Genomic DNA, 15,578 nt, shown 5'->3' on the forward strand with positions numbered 1-15,578 from the left:
GGAGAAAATATACATCAACTATTCATCTGGATTAATATACAGAATGTATAAAGAATTTAAAAAGAACTTTACGGGGCTGGTGAGATGGCTCAGTGGATAAGAACACCCGACTGTTCTTCCGAAGGTCCAGAGTTCAAATCCCAGCAACCACATGGTGGCTCACAACCATCCGTAACGACATCTGACTCCCTCTTCTGGAGTGTCTGAAGACAGCTACAGTGTACTTACATATAATAAATAAATAAATATTAAAAAAAAAACTTCACAGCAGCAAACTACCAAAACAAACAACAACAAAACAACCAAAACTAGAGGCAATTCCATCAAATACAAATGGCCAGACTGGAGAGATGGCTCAGTAGTTAGGTGCACTGGACACTCCTTCAGAGGACCTGAGTAGATTCCTAGCACCCACATGATGGCTCACAGCCATCTGTAACTATAGTGCCAGGGGATCTGATCTCTACTGGCACAGGCACACATGTGGTGCACAGATACACATGTAGGCAAACTACCCATACATATAAAATAAAAAATTTTTAAAGATATATAAATGGCATAAATATATGCTAAATTAGTCACCAGGAGATATTAGATATTATTTCACTCCAGTTAAAATGGTTATTATCAGCTAAGCATAGTGTCACACACTTTTAATTCCAGCACTCAGAAAGCAAAAGCAGGTATATCTCTTGAAGTTCAAGGCCAGCCTGATCTACATGGAAAGTTCCAGGCCATCCAGTTCTACACAGCGAGGCCCTAACTTAAAAAAGGAATGGCTATTGTCAAAAAAAGCACAAAAACCAAAAGTCAAATGTAGGTGATGTAGAAAAGGTTCCCACAGTCTGCAGGCCAGAATGTACATTAGAGAAGTTGCTGTGGAGAAGGCTGGTCTCCTACAGCTCATCCAGAGCCTGAAACTAGAGTATCAGTAGATCCGGCTACTTTACTGCTTCTTATAATACCCAAGGAGACAGATGACAAAGAGATACTCAAATGGCCTAACTTATTGCAGTGCTACTTACAGTCGCTATGATATGGAACCAGCCTAGGTGCCTATTAATGGATGAACAGATAAAGAAAATATGATATGTATATAAAATGGAATATTATCTAGTCAGAAAGAAGAATGAAATTCTGACAGAAGTAGCAAAGTGGGTGGAACTGTAGAGTACAGGTTCAGGGAAATAAGTCAGACCCAGAAAGACAAGTACATACCACATACTTGCTCTCTCTCACATACAAGTTTTGGTTTTTTTGTTTTGTTTTGTTTTGTTTTTTGTTTTTTGTTTTGTAGAATGAGACAGGAGGGTGGGGAATTGCTTTAAAAAAAATTCTAGGCATGAAAAGTGCACATGGACTTCACATTCAACTCCAGCAATACATGAAGCAATTGTTGGCTTGCTTGCTTCTGAGATGGTCTCACATAGCCCAGGCTGGCCTTGAACTTGCTATGTAGGCAAGGATGACTTTGAACTTGTGGTCCTCTTGCCTCTTCCTCCCAAGTACTGGAATTATATGTGTGCATACACCTGGGGTTGCTGATGTTGTTATTTGACTTTTTCTTTTTTAACATTTATTTATTATGTATGTGGTATATGTGTTTGTGTAGGTGTGTAAGAATAAGCACGTTGTTTGCGCATTGGTACTAACAACAGTGTCTTCATCATACATATTCCCTCTCTTTAAAATTTATGTATTTATTGATTTGTTAAGTTAGTGCATATGTGTGTATTCCTGAGTGTATTATGTATACTACGAGTGTATAGGAGACCACAAAAATCAGAAGGGACACCAAATCCCTGGGGACTAGAGTTAAAGATGGTTGTGAGCCACTATGTGGGTGATAGGAATTAAATGAAACTGAACCTGGGTCCCCTGCAAGAGCAGAAAGCTCTCTTACGGTTGAGCCATCTCTCCAGCCCTCTATCTTATTTTTGGGGACAACGTCTCATTGAACCTGGGGCTCACCAACTCACCTAGACAGGTTGCTCAGTGAGATCTAGGGATCTTGCTGTCTCTACCCCACAGCCCATACCCACTCCCAAGCACTGGGGTTACAGATGCACGCTGTTGTATATGGCTTATCTGGGTGCCAAGAACCCTCACACTTGTGTGGAGAGCTGTTTAGCAACTGAGCTATCTCGTAGCCCCTTGTTGAGCTGTTATTGTTGTTGGGTTTTTTGTATGTGTGTGTTCTGTTTGTTTTGACAAGTTGGTTTTATTTATTTTTGAGACACAGTCTTATTCTGTAATCCAGCTCATCTAGAATTTATGGCAATACTCCTGCCTCAGCTTCTAGCTGCCAGATTTACAGGGCTGAGCCACCAAACCTAGCTATTAAACAGAGCCAATCTTTGGCACAAATCTACTATATGAAACACTTTCAACATGCAAGCTGTTAATATTCAAACAACTTTGCTGAAATGAACAATGTTCCCATCTACAAATGAGAAACTCCATTCAGATCAAATATGGTAGGCCTGGCATGGTGGCTCATGCTGCTAACTCCAGCTACTCAAATTAAAGATAGCTCAGTGTTTGGAAGGGTGCTGGGAAAGCGTGAGACAAGGCTGAAAGGGACCTGGCATTTACTTACATGATAACAGTGAGATAAACAGCCAAACAGTAATAGTGTTCCTGTCCCAGAAGTAACATGACAAGGGCGGCTGCCCCTTCTAGGTAGAAAGAAATTAAGATAACCTTATAGTAACCGTATTTCTTCAGCCAGGACTGACCTAGAAGTACCAGGCACTGCAAGGAAAGAGATCGACACTGTGTTAAAGAAGAACCCGCCCCACCCGTTAGTCCTGCTTACCTGTGCTGACAAAATCAGCCTCTCCTTACAAAACTAAGTCGCTCTGGATTACAACACCTTTTGCATCATAGCTTAGACTGTCTTGATCGGGGTTTGGTTTAGTTTTGAGATGGGGGTCTCACTATGTGGCCCCATCTGTGCTGGAATTTACCATGTAGTCTGGGTTTAGCCTTGAACTCTCAGTAATCCTCCTGCCTCAGCCTCCCAAGTGCTGGGATTACAAGTGAGCCACTACACCCAGCTGCTAATTCATATACACCAAAAAAATGGAAGGGTTGGGGATGTAGGTCGGTGGTTGGAAGCACATATAAAGCTCTGGGTTCTACCTCAGCACTGCCAAAAAGGGAAGAAAAGAAAAAAGAATATAAAAAACAAAACAAAACTGCAAGCATTAGTGTTGTATGAATATTAAAGAAATAGTTACTATTTCCATAAGACACATCAAATACCCAGGAAATGGGAGGCTCATCCAAGACTTAGACAAATATACAGTTTACAATTGGAGGTTAAAGCCAGCACTAACCCAAGGCAGGTCTGTACTGATCATCTCACCACCAGCACTGTGAGGCAATGTGAAATGCCCCTTCCCCTAAAATCAGAAGTCTAGTACACGGTGGCTAGGTTGCTTCCCATCTCTTCTGGTTAAATGTTATATATGTTAATCATTCTAACATATTAACACTAAGGACTTACTTCTTTTTCCCTTTCCTGCATTTTTGTTGCCAGTTCTGAAGACATCCATTGTTCTAGGCTAAAAAGTCTGTGACATGTGCACTCATGCGCATTCACCAAGTTCTGAAAACACTCTTTGTTTGCAACATGAAAAGTGCATTGTTTAGCCCAGAGAAGTTTCCTCTAACCAAATGTATGTACATACAATAGAAGAGGAATTTTGAACACTGTAAGTTGACTGTAGACGTCCTTTCCTTCCTGGCCCACTCTTTGGCTTACTCTTCTACTTTCAAGGAACAAACGAGAGCTCATTTTCTAGAGGCTGAAAATAGTAGCTCAGCGGCTGACAAGATCCGAAGCTTCTCTTCGAGGGAAGGAAAGCAGCCCCAGCGAGACCCAGGATGCTCGCGTGTGCAGAGTTTTAGCAAGTACCTCGCATCCACTTACTGAGGTGAAGCTGCTTCGTCTAAGTCTCTAACACAGACACACGCAGGATAGTCAATAATGCAAGGAATTTGGGACAGAGTTCGAAGTGCAAGCTTTGGAAATCAGAGACCTTACATCTGAATTCCAACTTGGCCACTTTAATTGCCTGTGTGCTCAAAGTCTCAAGCTACTTCACCTAAGAGACATTTTCTAATGTCTATATCCTCTTTCCTCTCCCCTCTCATTTTTTTTTTTTGCTCTATTTTATGGCACTCTACCGATGAGCACTAACCCTATCATTCCCCCTTCTCCTATTTAAGTCCATACTCAGCATATAAGACACTCGATAATGTACAGCTATTATTCTTGTGTCTAATATGTACAGAGACATGAGCCAAGGATGTTACCACAAAAGTTCATAATAACAGAAGAGAAAGACTTATGTCTAAAAGTAAAGGCTTCTATAGACGGAGTCTGGCTCCCTTTTTATATGTCCACCTGAACTGGAGTCTTCAAACAGCATATCCCACCTGAGTGTTGGCAAAGTCACCCACAGAATCTAAAGCGACCCAGAGCGAGAAAGGCAGTGTTGTAGCTTGGTGTCTAGCTTGAGCCAGTCACGTGAGAGAGCAAGAGCCGGCACTTCCAAGGGGATTACCTGTGTGCTGGGAACCCTTTCTAGTCACCAGTGTGCTGCCCTTTAGTCGTTCACATGGTGACTGTGGGAGACCCACCCCATTTTTATTTTAATTTTATAAATGAAGATAATGAGACACAGAGAATTGAATGACTCCCTCGGGATCGCGTAGTTAAATAGGGGAGCCACATTCTCCCTTGAGAAATTCCAAAGCTCCACTCTTAGATGTTACTAATCTGCTTCTTTTAAGGGCGCATGATGACTGACTGAATTCTTAAACAGCATTAGAGAAAAGACTTGATTTCCTCAGCCACACCTTCCTGCACACACTGGATTCCAGGATCCCAGAAGCTGAGCTCTGTTGGGCCTGCTTAGGACCTGTATGGGAGGAAGACCACATACACGCTTTTTTTTTTTTTTTTTTTTTAAGATTAGTTTTCAGTTCATAGACTAGGCTGGCCTGGAATTCATGCCAATCCTCCTGCCTCAGCCTCCTGGGTGTGGAGTTAACCATGTGTGCCATCAGACCTGTCTTGTTCTTTCTTTTCTCCTTCCATTTTCTCAGCCTCTTGAGATGAATTCCACTGTGCAGTCAGCCTCAGAAAAGGGAAACCATGCCCAATGATTAAAGTGGGTTACAGCCATTTAGTCAAACATTGACAACTCTCAGCTCATGAAAGTATCATTTACCTAGAAATGAGGAATACATTAAAACAGCTTTGTATTTCATGTTCTTGTGGGGGATTGAGGAGGAAGGCTGTTCAATTCTGTTGGCCAAATTTAGGAAAAGACTAAGTATTTACTGGCTGAATATTTAGCTTAATGGGAGCACTAACTACGCAAGGCCCTAGGTCCAATCCACAGTACTATGAGAGAGCGAGAGAGTGAGAGAACGAGAAAGAGAGAAAGAGAGAGCTATTATTTGACAAAGAACTTGTATCCGGAATATACAAAGTATTTCTGCAACTCAATATATGAAGGTTGACTAATACACCAATTAAAAAGTTGACAAAATAATTGAATAAATGATGTACCAATACATCTTTAAATGACTGAATAAAGCAAAAATATACATTCAAAGGAAGCCATTTACTTCTTCCACAGCTTTGCTTATGCTTATATTCAAAGCCAAATATTTAAAACTTTAGGCTGTGGAGATGGCTTGGCACCAAACCTAACCACCTGAGTTCAATCCCTGGAACCTACATGAGGAGAGAGAGAAATGGGGCCTCTAAGCTGTCTTCTGACCACCACAGACCACCCTGACACAAATATGCACAATAGTCTAGGCATGGGGCTCTCAATGTCAGTTTGGTCTACTTATCAAGTTCCAGGCCAGCCAGGACTATACAGTGAGACCTATCTCAAAACACACACATGCACACACACACACACAAAATAAATAAATAAAAATTTTTAGAATACATATTTTAAAATGGCATGGTGCTTGGCTCTCAACGTGCTCGTCCGTTGTTCACTTTTCATTTGCTCTCCCATCGTTTCTGTGGAGCCCTGTATAGTGACTGGGATCTGACTCTCTGTTTGTTTCTATGGAGCCCTGTACAGTGACTGGGCTCTGACTCTTAGTGTTTGTTAGTAAACATGTAACAATCAGTAACATTTTTATCTCCTCAGACAGCTAAGGGTTCATCTTCAGCCCCACTAGGAAAACACACAGAGATTCACACATACCTGAGGGCAGATGAAGCCTGCTCCATACATGATGCTCCTTACGGAAGAAGAGAGAGAGTCAGTGGGAATGAGGTTATCGACAAAGATCATCATGAAGTTACTGAAGATGGTCAAATGGAAGACCTGGAAGAAATTCATGATGAGGAAAAGGTAGAAGTTCCTCTGAGACAAGATTTGTCTCATCAGTAAGATGACGGAGGTCCTTGCCAACTCCTGTTCGCTCTCGGAGAGGACGTTTTCCTCTGGGTTTCTTTTAAACTCAAAGTGTCTCACATTGAACATGCCACTGTAAAAGCTGATAGATGCCAGGAAGGCAATGGCGACAGACGTGGCTTGAAAATTGGGCAGGATTTCCATGTTGTGAGAGATGAGGCCACAGAAAAGGATGCTGAAGGAGCCCACCAGGGATGCCACTTGGTTAATTCTGGTCAGCTGCAGCCTGTTCTCATACCTGGGGGAAGTCTCTGCAAACAGGCGCCACTGGGCTTGCTGCACCCAGGCGTGGGTGCTGTTAAATGCGCACAGGGAGGCTACCAGCTGGAGTCCAATAAGCCAGTCACTTTCTCTATAGTGTTTCCAAGGGAACCAAGGGAGCAAGAAGGCCACTGCGTGCAGAAGGGCTCCAAGCAGGGAGCAACGGTAACTGAGACAGCAGTCATACTGAGAGCTCATGTGGAAATACCCACTCAGGTCAGTCAGAATATTCCATATCATTAAAATTACCTAGGGAGAACCAAATACACGTGAAATTAGTTTGCATAGTTGTTAGTAGCGTAGACGACTACATTCAAGCTGAGAATGACTCCTGAGGCTGAGTACGTGCCTGTAATCTCAGCATCTGGGAGCTGAAGGAGGAGAACCATGGAGTCCAAGGCCTGTCTGAGCTACACCATAAACCAGAGAGCAGGAGGGAGAGGGTGAGAGAGAGAGGAAAGGCAAGAGGCAGGAAGAAAGAATCCCTGGTTTGGGTTTTTTGTTGTTGTTTTTTGTTTTTCTGTTTTTAACTTGAGAAGTATTTAAAGCTGAAAAGTCTCAGTTTCAATTGAAACTAACAGTGTGTTGGGTATAGTGGCACACACCTTTAGTCCCAGTACTCAGGAGGCAGATACTCTGTGAGTTCAAGGCCAGCCTGATAAACTTTCCAGAGAAAGCTTGTCTAAAAACAAAACAACAATGATAATAATAGTGACAGTAGGCTACTGGAAAGCCAATGCATGTTTGCTTTATATTCAAGTGTAACACAAGTGTTTGCACTTTGTATTACTTTGTCAAATCCTTTTAAAAAAACAACAACAGCAACAACACTCTCCATGAGAGTGGGGAGTTATTCCTCCCAGCTTACAAAATTAGATACTGAGGATGGGGAAGGTAACTCATCTAGCTAATGAAGTAGAGCACCATAGCAACCCAGGGAACTCAGAATGTGTCTCCCGCTGTGGCACACGGGGGCCACACTTTCTCACGGAGTTCAGGCCCTTCCTCTTATTAAAGGTTTTTATTTATTTAATTTATTTTACATCTACAAATGTTTTATCTACATGTATGCATGTGAACCATGTGTTTGTCTGGTACCCATGGAGACCAGAAGAGGGCATCAGATCCCCTGGAACTGGAGTTACTGATGATTGTGAGCCATCATATGGGTGCTGGGAACTAAACCCAGATTTTCTAGAAAAGCAAAAAGTGTTCTAAATCAATAAGCCATTTCTCTTCCTTCCAAAATACTATTTTGCATATCTACATTAAGAATGGTTAGCCAGGCAGTGGTGTGGCCCATGCACTTGGGAGGCATAGGCAGGCAGATGTCTGAGAGTTCAAGGTCAGCCTGGTCTATAGAGTGAGTTCCAGGACAGCCAGGGCTACACAGAGAAACCCTATCTCGGGGGGTGGGGGGGTGGGGGTGGGGAGAAAGCAAGACAGGTTAAGATACTTCTAATAATAAATTAACTCAAAATCAGCATAGTAAATATGTAGCTCTATAATAAGCAATGGAAAATATAAGAACTCCCCATTTAGCTCATGCATGACAAGACATAATACAATCTGTCAATATCACCAAGCTTTTCAAGGTATAGCTCCTGTGCTGGGTAGTTTATTTCAACTTGACACAAGTTGGGGTCATCTAAGAGAAGGGAACCTCAATTGAGAAAATGCCTCCATAAGATTGGGATACAGGCAAGACTTTTAGTTAGTGATTGATGTGGGAGGGCCCAGTCCATGCTCGTGGGAACATTCTTGAGCAGGTTGAGCAAGCCAGTATGGGGCAACCCTCTGTGGCCTCTACATCAGCTCCTGTTCCAGGTTCCTGCCCTGTGTGAGTTCTTGCCCTGGCTTCTTTCAGTGGTGGACTACGGTGTGGAAGTATAAACCAAACCCTTTCCTCCGCAGTTGTTTTGGCCACGGTGTTCTATCATCGCAATGGTAATCATAACTACATGTCTCCTTTTCTTCCTTCCCTCTCTTCTCTCCCAGCAAATCCCTTTGCCTTTTCTTCTTTTCCCTCCCTCCTTCCTCTTCTCCCTCCCCCTCTCTCTTTTTGAAATAGGATCCTTCTATGTAGCCTTGAATTCTCAACAGTCTTTTTGCCTTGGCTTAAATCCTAAGATTACAGGTTTGCATCACCATAGCACACACGTTTTTATTGATAACTCTTACAGGTATGTAAAGAACCCACTTTTTGACGCTGACATACCACTATAAGGAAGGAAGCACTGTCCTGCATTGAAAGGAGTAAAAAGTGTATCTCACCTGGGCCTGGCAGAAGGCCAACTTGGAAATCTTGTATACTTCCAAGAAAAGTTTCACATAGTAGAAGCTGAAGAAAGAACTTAACATTTCGGTTCCTAGTGTAATCAGAGAGTACGCCCAGGCTTCAGATTTGATACTTAAAAGGGTCATTTTTCATGCAGAGGAAGTTTTCATCCCTGAGTTAAAAAAAAAAAAGTTTCAATTCACTATTTGCATGCAGTGTTGATGGATAATAAAATTCCATTAACACTAGAAATTTTAGAGTCCAAAAATACTTGCTCTGAACGTCACTAGATTTCTTTATCTATTTATTTCTACTTACTCAACATTCTGAGATGTTATATGAGCCCCAATTTGCATAAAGTATGACTCTATGTTATTCTTGTGTGTGTGTGTGTGTGTGTGTGTGTGTGTGTGTGTGTGTGTGTGTTTGCACACACAGAGACCACACTGAGTATTTTCTGTTATTGCTTCTCACCTTTTTTGAGACAGGGTCTCTAAGTGAACCAACATCTCACCTATTCAGCAAGACCAGTGACTAGAAAGACCCAAGGGTCCTCCTGTCTCTGCTTCTCAAGATCTAAGATTATAGACATATGCCACCACACCAGACTTCTTGCTTTCACACATGGATGCTGATGTTGAACTCAGGTCCTCATGCTTCTGCAGAAGTCGCTTTATGGACTGAGCCATCTCCCCAGTCTCTGTATACGTTCTTATATTTCTTATAAATTATAAAGTGAGATTTACCCAAGAGTTTAGCCATGCTTAGCTGGTGGTCAAGGAGCTATGCTTATGGATCAGCCTACCTGGTTGAGGAGGAGGAACAGAAAATGAACAGTGAGACGACAGCCTTTGGCTAAAGCCAGACAGAAGGAATAGCAGCAGGTCCTGCTCTGTGGCAAGCTGCTCATTCCTCAGCACACTTGCAGTAAAATAGTTACTTAGCCTTCTTCTCCATAGACTGTGTAACTCTGATCCAAAGGCCATATCTAATAGGAATATAGAAATAATATAGCCTTGTTCTAACTAATATATTTTCTTCTAACCTAGATACCCCTCTTAAATATAGCCTATCTCCTTGCTTTCTGATTGGAAAATAGGGAGAGTTTAGCTAAGCAGTAGGGAGATGTAAATTGATCTTGTTTTTGTTTTCCCAGGCAAGGTCTCATACTCAAAGGCTGACCTCAAACTTGCCATGGAGCAGGGACTCCCTCTGACCTCCTGCCTCTGCCTCCTAAGTGTTAGAGTTACAGGTGGACACCACAATGCCCACTTTGTGTGCAGATTAAGTCCAGAGTCTCACGTAGGCTAGGCAAGAATATTACCCAGATTCTTTTAAAAGCTTGATTATGTATTTAAGGTGATGTAGCTCAGGCTGGCTTTGAACTCTGAACCTTCCTGCCTTGGCTTCCTGTGTGCTAGAATTAGAGGGATGTACTGCTGTGTCCCACCAACTTTCATTATCCTTGATTTGGTAGACAGTTTCACCAGCTCTCCATAGGTTCACTGAATTGGGGGATAGATACATTTACACATAATGAGGATATTATTTGCTTGAATAATCCCCTGGCTTCTGCTCTAATCTTGGAGAATCAGGAACAAAATTAAGCAGGCAACTCAAGCTACAGTACCCAGTTTCTTAGGGAGAGGGAAGGCAAGTTGGAAGGGAACTTACATCACAGGTGATCAAGTTACTGGTCCCCAGAACCACAAAGAAAACCAAAAATGAAAAACAAAAATAAACAACAACAACAACAACAAAAACCCCTTGAGTGTGGTGGTGCAGACCTGTCATCCCATCACTCTGGAAGTGAATTCAAGACCTCTAGGAAAACCTCTGTCAACCTGCCCCTTCAAGTACTGGCTCCCAATCTTACCCTCTGATAGACCCAGGAATTAGTTTAATTGTATACATCACAGAGTTCCAAAATTATATATATAAAAAAAAGGTTATTAAGCTGGGCTTGCTAGTGCATACCTGTAATCCTAGCACTCTGGGGACTGAGGCAGGAAGATCATGAGCTTGGAACCAGTCTGGGTTAAACATTGAGACCTTGTCTCACAGATTAAACCAAAAAGGGTGATTCAATCTATGGGAAACACTACTAGTGGGTTAATAAAGAATAATTCTGCTTTGCTTATTGGTAGAGTACCTTCATAATATGAGAATGACCCTAGGTTCAGTCCCCAGTACTGTAATAATAGCAATGAAATCGTTTTATCCATGTGTGTATTTGTATGTGTTTTTTATTTTTAAATTATGGGTGTGGGGTGGGGCTGGTGTGTGCATTTGAGTTTAGGTGACTGTAAAACCACAGGCATCAGATCAACCTGAAGCTAGAGTTAACCCAGGAGTTGTAGCTGGTCTTTGCTACTTTGTGAGTTATTCTTTTCCCACTCCATCCCCATCCCCCATGCCTGGTTCACCCCATATCATTTGATAGAAGAGATATAAGGATAGAGGGGAGAGGGGAGTTCTAATTTCTTTCCTTTTGTTTTTTTTTGGGGGGGGGTTCCCTTTGACCACAGCTATTAACAAGCCACAAAGAACTTCCCTAAATGACCAACAACCCCAACCCCACCTTCTCAGGGTGCTCACATTTATGTACCCTCGGAAAAGAATTCCAAATATCACACTATCACAGAAACTATCTGTGGCTGACAAAACCTAGAGCACAAGGCGAATCGTAGTCAGCTGCTTCCAACAGCTTGAAGCAGCTCCACAGCCCCATACCTGGGATCAAAATGAAAACATATTCTTCTAACATTTCCGTGCTTCCAAAGAAACCAAAATTCCAAAATGGTCACTACAACCAAGCATCTCTTCAGCCTCCTGTAGTTGTGTCTTTTAAATGAACGGAAATTCTGTTTTAATGATAAAATACAAATCTGTTCTTGATTTCATCCTGATGCGGTTCTCAAGGCTTAAGAAGTACAAGCACTACAGTATCACAAGGGCAGTCAACATTTTTGGCTTTAAAAGGTAATTCTCAAATTAGAAAAGCTGGAGTAGTGGTGAAGGCTTCACCCCAGGGCTTTACTTTTGGTATAAGTTCGAATGAAGACTGGAGCTAGAGGTCACCTTGTCACTTAGGCAAAAACAAAAGAAGTCAGTAGAGTCCAAAGCCAAGTTACAAATTTAGCCCACCAATCTCTGAGTGTGATTTTCTTCTTTTGAGGCTTTCTAGAATAAGCATGTTGTGCCTTTCTGAACTGCTCTATCATTACGTCAGAAGGGAGACAGTCACAGACTTAGATTTTTGCAAGGTATTATAAGCTCCCCAAATTTAATTTTTTTCAAAAAAAATTGAGTTAAATGTCCAACCTGCCTAAAGTGAAGAATACAAAGTTTTAGTATCACTACAGAAAAAGTGTCTAAACTCTTTACTTATACATACCGAGGAAATAACATCTTCCTAATTCTCCACAAAAAGACACATCAGTATTTTCCTTTCGATTACTTCCATCCTGGTCTAGGTTTATCACATCGTCACTTTGCATCTTTTAAAAGCTGCTATTACTATCTTTAAAAATTATTTTAAATCCCTTTAAATGATTTTTACTGTAAGATGAAGAGAATGTTTCATCTTTACAGCCAAGAGCAAAGGATTTCAGAAGCCAACCTGACTTTACCACAAAGCGTTTTATAGAAAAGAGATAAAAAGCATCGGAATGAGCCCAGGGCTGACGGTGCACACCTTTGATCCCATCGCTCAGGAGGCAGAGGCAAGCAGATCTCTGAGTTTTGAGACCAACCTGGCCTACAGAACGAGTTCCAGGCCAGCCAGGGCTACATGGAGAAACCCTGTCTTGAAAAACAAACAAAACAACAACAACAAAACAATAGAACACAATCATGATAAGGTTGGATGAATACACTATATACTGGTAAATCAGGCAAACTCCGAAACCCTCTGTTTAGCCTCATCTTGCATAGTTATTCACCAACCTGCTTCTAAGCCAACGGTTATCATCACTGCGGCCGCTATTTATGATTGCCTCATGGAGACACTTCCAAGGCAGAGCTTTTAGCTTGCAAGGTCTTTCTCTGTACAGTTTTTGTTGAGGATTTTGCAGAACACACACAAAAATGGTCTCTGAAAATAGCATCCGTAAATATGAACCCATAGACCCACCCCCCCAAAATGAATAAAATCTGTAGGGTGTGTTATTTTTTCTTTGAAAACGGTTAAAGAACATCCCCATGCACCCCAAATTTGGAATTGAGATGGGTCTGTCCTGGTCTTTGAGACCAGTGACTGAGGTCAGACGCATGACTCCAGGCTTCAGCGGCTACACATCTGCAAGTCCTAAATTGGATTGTCTTTCTTTCCACAGCATTCTGTGTGATTACAGTAATTGGTTCTACATTGCTTCATTTTTGTGTCTGGGCTGAGATATTGACATTTCTGGAAGAAGAGGCTTTACCAGGAACCTTGGTTTTTGTTTTAAAAACATAGCAACAAAAAGCTGACTAGGGACATCTTGCCTCTTGGTGTACTTGTACTCAGAAGGAACTTGTGAGGTGACAGTCTGTTACGATTATTACTTGTTTTAAGTTACACTTGATCCTTGTGTTAGGGAGGGTTGTATGTGACAAGGTACAAGTAGAGAACCTGTGGGAGTCACTTCTGGCCTTGCACTATGTGGGTTGCTGCCATCAACTCAGCTTGTCAGGATAGGAAGCAAGCACCTTTAGCCACTTAACTATCTGGCCTGTTCTATTTTGTTTGGCTTCTGTTTCCTAGTCAGGGTCTTGTAATGTAGCACAGGTGGTATCAACCTCACATGCCTCCTGTCTCCACATCCCCAGTGCTGAGGGCACCACTATACCTGGCTAATATTACTTTGTTATTTTATATTTTCAGTTGGCATTCCTCATGAGGGAATTTTTTTTCTCATTTATATCGGCATGGATTCATCATTAACAAACTGCAATCTGTTGCTATTACTACTTATTTTGGTACTCATGGGCTGGGGACAGTTGCTTGGAACTTCTCCTTGCATGTGAGTGGGCCCTTGGTAGTACCACGGGAGAACAGGAAAAAGAAAAAGGAAGAGGGAGGCAAAAAGAGAAGGAAGTGTATTATTTGGATGCTGTTATTTTTTTTAACAGTCCCTTCACAACACAGATTTATTGGGCACAGTTTCTTTGACTCTCATAGCTCTGTTGAGCAAAGAGGTCATTTCTCCCCCTAAGTGGTGAGCTAACGCCGGCTTTTCTAGTACAAACTGTGGCTAGACAATTAGATTTCTAACCCTAGGTTCTTGGTACCTTAAGGTCTATTAAGGAGTCTTTCTTAAGGAATGAAGAGGAAAATCTCGCCAGAACAACATTCCTGTAGGGACAGGGTTTGATGGTTGTGTGCCTTTTATCCCAGCACTCTGGAGGCAGAACCAGCCTAATCTACATAGTGTGCTAGGCAAAGCTGAGGCTGCACAGTGAGACTCTGTACAAACAACAAACCAACCTCACAATGGGGAGGCTTTCTTGACCTTCACAAGACCATGTTCCCAGGAGCAGGTGCATGTTACACTGATCTGAAAAGGAGCATCTTAGGACCCACAAGAATGATGGGCTGGAGATGTATATAGGTCAGGGGGAGAGTGATTGGCACGCCTAAGGCATCGTTAGCACTGAAAAAAAGAAATTAGGGTGAAGTGTTCCTTCCTCCAAATTACCCGAGATCTCAGAGAAATAAAAGTATCTCTGAGGATTTGTAGCTTCTTCCTAGCAATTTCTCCTGTTTTAAACCATAGTAATCTGTGTACACTATTTTAAGGCCACAACTGGTGCTTTTTTTGGATAAGGCAAACTTGCAACTGCTTTCCACTTTAGTCTGGGTGACACTCGGGATCTGTGCGAAGGAGTTATTAACTTCAGGAGGTTTCTACCAAATCACTACTGCCAAACCTGAGTAATTACTCCCCTCCCCTCCTCAGTTGTCACAGTTCTTCTCCCGTCCTCTGTAGATGTTATCACTTATAACATCCCAAACATCTGCGCTGACCTTTCTCCCTCTGAGAGTTTCCCTAAGTGAGGCACCCAACTATGTTAAAACTTTAACCCAAAAAACAGTAGTTACGGCTGCGTTAACAAGCTGACGCCAGCATGCTGGTCACCAAGTGCAATGCCTGATCTTAGTTAGGTGTTTATCCTGGGCTCTACGAACCTTTAAGAAATTCTATGCAAAACTGTGGCAACTTTTCTCAGGGGAGGCGGCTTCCACTAGCCAGCCCGGGACTCTGGAGTGTGAAGTGGGGTTGGTGACTGCCCTTTTAGGAGTTCATAGCCAGGCCCCTGGAAGGCCAGGGCTCCGACACTGAGCAGCTCTCACTCAGTAGCGTTCTCTCGGCTTTAACCTCCCGACGGACCATGAGTCTCCCTCCGAGCATCACCGAGGGCAGAGCCAAGGAGAGTTGGCCCGCATCCGAAACCCTCGGGTGGGAAGATGATGACCCGTGCCCAGAACTAGTAGTCCTCGGCACCCGGTGTCCTCCGAAGCCACCTCCACACTCCGGAACTGGAGTGCACTCAACTGAGGAGACGCGACGCAGACAAAAGAGGAGGGGCTGCCGACC

At 42.5% G+C, this 15,578-nt stretch overlaps 1 protein-coding gene across 2 annotated transcripts in view; it reads right to left on the reverse strand.

Annotated features, from left to right (window-relative positions):
* LOC110298723 (solute carrier family 68 member 1-like) overlaps positions 1-15,578 on the reverse strand; it is a 31,470-nt gene extending 15,892 nt beyond the window's left edge. For both annotated transcript variants that reach the window (XM_021168132.2, XM_021168131.1), the window contains exons 1-4: positions 15,170-15,578; positions 8,994-9,169; positions 6,246-6,968; positions 2,600-2,754 (exon numbers count right to left, since the gene is read on the reverse strand). In XM_021168132.2, the coding sequence (XP_021023791.1) occupies positions 2,600-2,754; positions 6,246-6,968; positions 8,994-9,143 (1,028 nt within the window). In that variant the 5' untranslated portion in view covers positions 9,144-9,169; positions 15,170-15,578. The remainder of the gene's footprint in view (positions 1-2,599; positions 2,755-6,245; positions 6,969-8,993; positions 9,170-15,169) is intronic.

The sequence above is a fragment of the Mus caroli genome, unplaced genomic scaffold, assembly GCF_978045245.1.
Source record: "Mus caroli unplaced genomic scaffold, Mus_caroli_1 scaffold_8, whole genome shotgun sequence".
Taxonomy (NCBI): Eukaryota; Metazoa; Chordata; class Mammalia; order Rodentia; family Muridae; genus Mus; species Mus caroli.